Source organism: Phoca vitulina, unplaced genomic scaffold, assembly GCF_004348235.1.
Source record: "Phoca vitulina isolate PV1807 unplaced genomic scaffold, GSC_HSeal_1.0 scaffold39, whole genome shotgun sequence".
NCBI classification, from domain to species: domain Eukaryota; kingdom Metazoa; phylum Chordata; class Mammalia; order Carnivora; family Phocidae; genus Phoca; species Phoca vitulina.
Genome location: NW_022589742.1, coordinates 13,499,702 through 13,505,409, shown reverse-complemented (window position 1 = coordinate 13,505,409; position 5,708 = coordinate 13,499,702). Strand labels below are relative to the sequence as shown.

The following is a 5,708-nucleotide window of genomic DNA, read 5'->3' as shown; positions in this document are numbered from 1 at the left end:
CACCCGACCCCAAAGTAATGTTATCGATGAAGCAGAACAATAATTCACTTTTAAAAATAAATCTTAGTGACAGGAATACAGGCAATTTCTTACCTTCCTTTTGCTTATCCGTATCTTTTTTTTTCTTCATTGAATGTTGACTATTTTGTGCTAAGGGAAATATTACTTTAAGAACAAACAAGGAAACTGAAGGTAGCACAACGTGTATTAATATTAACCAGCTTTTTGTTATACTCGATCAAAACCAAAACACTCTCAGGACTCATGAGGTTCCATCAACAACTAACCTGCTCGGTATGGCCATGATTGAGGTTCTTTTTTTTACTGGACAACGCAAGTTGTACAACACTGATCTTGCTTCTCGGGCAGGGACGAATAGTTCATTTGCCTGACGATCTCAGCAAAAAGTTCATCCACCATTGATTTACTTTTTGCCGATGTTTCCATGAAAGGGCAGCCCCATTCCTGAGCCAGGGCTCTGCCTTCTGAAGACATAACCTCTCTTTCTGGTTCCAGATCCACTTTATTTCCTACTAGGATTAGTGGGACTTTTTCGTATCTCTTCACTCTGACAATCTGATCTCTCATGGGCTTGATATCCTATTCAAATAATCACAAAGAGAAAAAAAATATGCTGTTTGCATGACCATAACAGGAGTATTACAATATCACAAGAAGTCATCCCTCGGGGAGTACAGAAAGCTGAATCCAAAAGAAAACCATACACCCAAATGGAGAAAATAAACATTTTCTCCACCCAAGTAGGAACTCGATCATTTCCACAGATCCCACCTGCTGGGTTTCTGTCAAGAATATAAAATGTAGGCTGCACATGAACCTTAGGACTCATACTTCTTTCCCCTAGTCTGTACCGATTTAAAAAGTAAGTTCCCAATTCTGGTGAATCCATTTGTATATGAGGATGTTCGGCTATCTCCTTAAACCTGCCAGCTTGTCAGCACTCCTGCAAACACCTGTTATCCCAGCACAGGCTTGCGGCATCCGTGCATTCCTAGCCATTTAGCAAGAGTGCCTGAGAGAAAGTGTTTCAGGTGGGAACAAAAACACCGTGTCATGTCTCGAAGACCAGTTCAAAACAGATTTATACACTTAAATGTTTAATTTTAAATTTAATAGTAGGCCTTCATCCCAGTAAAATCAGACACCTTAAAATACACTAGAAACTAATCTAACAGTGAGCACCTCCTGGGAGGGACAAATGCACCGAGGAGCAGTCTGGGCGGGAAGACAGTCATACTTCCCTTTGCCTAGTTAGGTTTTACAGTGTCAGTTTTCTCCCAAGTGTATTATTTTTTCTAATTACAATTAATGATAAAAGATAAGGGCCCTGGCGATTCTCAGGTGGCATCAACTTTGGGGGAGGGGAGGAAGGGTCACTTTAAGGCAATTTTATAGATTTAATACTAAGTTTCCATTTTTTAAATGTTTCGTAACTTAAAAGGTTTGACTTAAATATCAAACGTGTTTAATTTGAATAGTTAACAGTGAATGGAACATTCGCTTGCGGGATGAAGGAAAAACAGGACTGTGAAAATTTATGAACCCATCATTATCTGATGTTTGCAACGATTTTGTTTGATCATGTATCAGTTTGGTCTTCTAGGTTAAGCTCTTTTTCCCTGTGTCCTTATGGAAACACAAGTTCAAATGAGAAACCAAATTTATGACAGTTGGGCTTGAAAGAGTTTAAGTCTCCGTTGAAATAATGGCAGTTTTTCACTCCCTATTTATGCCTGTAACAGAAGCAGATATAATGGAAATCATATGAAAAACCCTTCAAAGGACTTCCAGCCTCAAGAGAGTCAGCTAATAGAATAACAAATCTCTCAAGGATCCTTTAGAAAGAAAATGCCTGTCAAATAGCACCTTTGGTACTTTCTGGGGGAAAATGCTTTTATGATACTATCATTGCTTTGGAATTCAAGCCCACATAAAATGTACTTTAGTTTGGTCACTATACTTATTATATCTTAAAGAGAAAAAAAAAATCCTGAAGTTGCTATATGTGGTTACTGGAAAACTTCACTAGAGCACTGTAATTTAAATACTAAGAAGAGTGGAATTAGCACATTGTATTCGCTGAAGCACTTAATGTCTCTTAAGCAAGCAACATTAAGCACATACCTTTAAATGCAGAAAAACTATCCATTTCCTAAATCAATGGAGGTCAATACAATGGGTCAATATGAGGTTATTTATTTTCAAGGAATAAATAGCAACATTTACTGCATCTCTTAAAATAATGTTAAGCCTTCAGTCGGTCTCCCAGTGAAGGACAGGACAGATTTTCGGAAGACATTGGACCACCTCCAGCTTGGCCACCCAGCCAGGGTTAGAAATTTGCACTTGCCCGGTGTTCCCTGATCCACATATTTTGTATAAATATAGTCGGTGTTATCAGAAACAACTTGGATCAACTGCAGAAGAGGAGAGTCACTGTAGCTTTCTGTCGGTTATTAATTCTAGGTACTAGTCTTTTCAATTAGTAACTTTCCTTCACACGCCCCGAAGTAAGTAAAATGCCTAGAAGGCAGGTCTTGAGTTCTTCATCTTGTAACACTAAGATTTATGAATCTGGTTGAGGAACTTGGGTGAGAGAACACAGAGGAAGAGGTGGGGAAAGCAGACACAGAGGAGTTACAGATACCGGCTCCAAATAATTTTCTCTGCAAAGTGCTCTATTTACCTGAGATTCTCTGTTAAATGTTGTTCTGGTAAGTACATTAATCAATACTTGTTGAATCGAACAAGCAACTTCAGAAGGTTCCCTTCCAAGCTAAATATACACAGACTGCCCCATTTCGTTCTCACTTTCCTTTGACTCAAAAATAACTTTAAAATATTTGTTGACGGTTGTTACTGTAGACTCTATAGAAACAACCCGATACTTTTCCGTGCCAGAAGTAACCTCAAAAATGCGCCATGTCTAACTTTCAGAAGCAAAACATAGTCATTAAGGCACGGTTCAAGCACACCAGAAGTAAATGTGGGATTACCACACCCCCTTCTAACAAATTACAAGACTCGGTATGGTTACCTGGAAAGACTGTTGATTAACCAGGCTATAAACCAGGATGAAACCTTGGCCGTTTTTGATGTAGAGATCTCTCATGGAGGCAAACTGCTCAGTTCCTGCGGTGTCCAGAATTTCCAGCACGGAGGGGGAAGAGTCCACTTCGATCTCTTTGCGGTAGAAATCTTCAATGGTGGGGTCATATTTCTCAATGAAAGTCCCAGTGACAAACTGCACCGTAAGGGCAGATTTGCCAACCCCTCCGCTCCCTAACACCACTACCTTGTATTCCCTCATGAGTCTCACCTTCAGCAACTCCTACCAGAGGGAGGGAAAAGAACACCCCGCTAGCCGCGGCGGCTCGGGGAGGCGGAAGGTGGGCGGAAATCTGCGAACTGGGGAGGAGAGTGCGGAGAGGCAGAGGGCCCAACGGGGGAAGAAGAGGAAGTTAAGGGAGGGGGAGGGGAAGAGCCAAGTGTCGGGTGGGTGGGGATGAGATGGTGATGCCCTTCCTATAGGAACCGAAGCCCAGGCAGGGGGCGTGGGGAGGAGGGCAAGCCCGGAGAGGCGGGGTGGGGAGACGCGCCGCGCTCCCGAGGGAAGCGGTGGGGGCCGCAGAACTGGGGGCCCCCGCGGCCAGGGGCGGCCCGGCACCCCTCCCCCGCCCTTCACACAAAGGGGCCCAGGGACCCCGCTTCCTGCTCGCGCCGCCGAGCCGGCCCAGGCCTGTGGGCTCGGCTCCAGTCACTGCCGCCCGGGCGGGTCTCTGGGCCGCGGCTCCCGCGGGCGTCGTCCGGCCTGTGGGGGGGGGGGGGGGGGGGGGGCGGTTCCCCCCCCCCCCCCCCCCCCCCGGCCGCCGCCCGCTCCCCGCTCCCTCCCCCTCTCCGCCAGCTCCCGCCCGGACCCGGCTGCCTCCGCCGCCGCTTACCCCGCCGTCCGCACCCGCCCGGCCGCCCGGGAGGCTCCGTCACGCCAAGGCCATGGCCAGCGGCCCGCTCCTCCGTCTCACCGCCGCCCCAGCGCCGCTGCTCGCGGAGGGGAAAGGGGCGGGGGCCGTCCGGCGGCGGCGGCGGCGGCGGCCACTCCGGGCGAAGCCACCTCTTTTTTTTTTTCTCCCCCCCCCCCCCCCCCAGCACGCACCCGGAAGGGTTTCCCTGACACACTGGCTGAGGTGCCCCAGTTCCCCGAGACTGGCCGGGATCACTTCCGGTGGGGAAAGTCCCACCTCTCCGGGGCGAGCCGGGTGGCGCTGGGGCCGCGCCCTGCCGAGCGAGACGGCAGGGGACGGTCTCGGGTCGGGGCCGCGGCCTTGGCGGAGGGCCTCTCGGAGAACCTCCGACGGCCTCCCCTTCCCCGCCCGCAGCCGCTGCTGCTGACAGTCCCACGCCAAACCCGCCGAGGCCCCTCGGCGTCCCCGCGGCCCGCGGCCCGGGGACTCGCGGCGCTGGTTGGCCGGTGCGGGACGGTCGGCAATCATCTGGCCTCCGGGAGAGCGCCCGACATCCCTGGGCTAGAAGGGACCAGGAAAGTAACGCAGCCAAGAAACTTTATATTCTCCTCGCTGGTGTTTCTAACACTTGATGTTTCTCTACGAAACGCGTGCGAACTACCCTCAGACTTGACTGTTGCTCTGATTTCGTTTGTGATGCGTCTTACATCGCCGTGCCTGACAAATAATTAAACACACACAGTTCTTTTATCATCTGGCAAATCTGCTTGACTCCACCAGCAAATGCCAAAGTCACTCCTTCCTTTCTTATCACAAGGCTCCAAAACAACAGGAGTAGCAACAGACTCTATCTTACAGTAACTCAGCTTTGCCCCTATTTGATTCTAACCACTACACAGCAGGAAAGGTAAGCAGTACTCAGGGAAGAGTCGATTGGAAACTGTTTAGGCCTGCGAGACTAACTGCTTGTAATCTTTCATTAGCTGCACGCGCAGCAGTTTGCATGGCTGGCTCTTCCACGATAAAGTTTGTTTTAACGGTCATCCTTCATAGTCCTTGAAATGCAAAAGGAAAAGACTGGTGTTAAACACTAAGTTTCTATTTTTAGATAAAATTGTTACTTCTTCCATATCTTTCCCTCCGCTAACTTTCTATTTGTATACTTTGTGTCAGATCCACAGAGCCCCAGGGCCAGAAGGCTAGGTTATATTTTAGGCATGTCACGCCCTTTTTGATTCAAGCATGCACCCAGAAACCTGAGAAATTCGGTGGCCAGTCGAGTTAAATTGATTCCAAATTCCCTTAGTTGCAAGCCCTCACAGCCAGGCTGTATAAAAAGAGATTTATTACCAAACCCAAACTGGTAGACCTTACAAAACAGGCAAATCACGGTCGTGTGAAGTCCCACCGTGTCTTTTGACGAGCATTCCCCAATGTCACTTACAGTATCCAAAGGACAGTTTAGTTCAATTTCTCCTCGGCTCAGGGCTGCTGCAATCTGTCCAGCGAAGTCCCCAGCTCTGGCTCCAGCTGGCCTGAGTCCCGCCTGATATCTGAGGCACTGCCCTCTGCTGGAAGAGGTTGGTCTATGAGTTAGGAGTCTCCCCCCATAGGTCACTGCTCCTTCCACACTTGCTGTTGCCTGATTTGGAGCTCTGCTGCCCATCTCCCTGTCTAGCTGTCTCCAGACTGTCTGGTGGGATCCACAGCCCTGCACCAGCCCTG

The 5,708-nt window shown here is 48.6% G+C and overlaps 1 protein-coding gene across 2 annotated transcripts; it reads right to left on the bottom strand.

The window, feature by feature from the left end:
* Positions 1-287: 287 nt before the first annotated feature.
* On the bottom strand, positions 288-5,497 carry RAP2C (RAP2C, member of RAS oncogene family). Of its 2 annotated transcripts, none has more exons than XM_032428338.1 (3): positions 5,428-5,497; positions 3,059-3,832; positions 288-600 (listed from the first exon to the last, which is right to left on the bottom strand). In XM_032428338.1, the coding sequence occupies exons 2-3, from the start codon at positions 3,329-3,331 to the stop codon at positions 322-324; spliced, it is 552 nt and encodes a 183-aa protein (XP_032284229.1). In that variant the 5' UTR covers positions 3,332-3,832; positions 5,428-5,497; the 3' UTR covers positions 288-321. The 2 variants fall into 2 exon arrangements, with proteins under 2 accessions (XP_032284229.1, XP_032284230.1); XM_032428339.1 differs by lacking the exon at positions 5,428-5,497 and adding an exon at positions 3,963-4,126.
* Between the last annotated feature and the right edge of the window lie 211 nt (positions 5,498-5,708).

What these genes read in the sequence shown, in the direction of transcription:
- RAP2C (XM_032428338.1), bottom strand. Translation starts at nt 3,331, where the DNA reads ATGAGGGAATACAAGGTAGTGGTGTTAGGGAGCGGAGGGGTTGGCAAA. An exon ending in TTAATCAACAGTCTTTCCAG is followed by an intron (nt 601 to 3,058) that starts GTAACCATACCG and finishes TTATTTGAATAG; the next exon opens with GATATCAAGCCCATGAGAGA.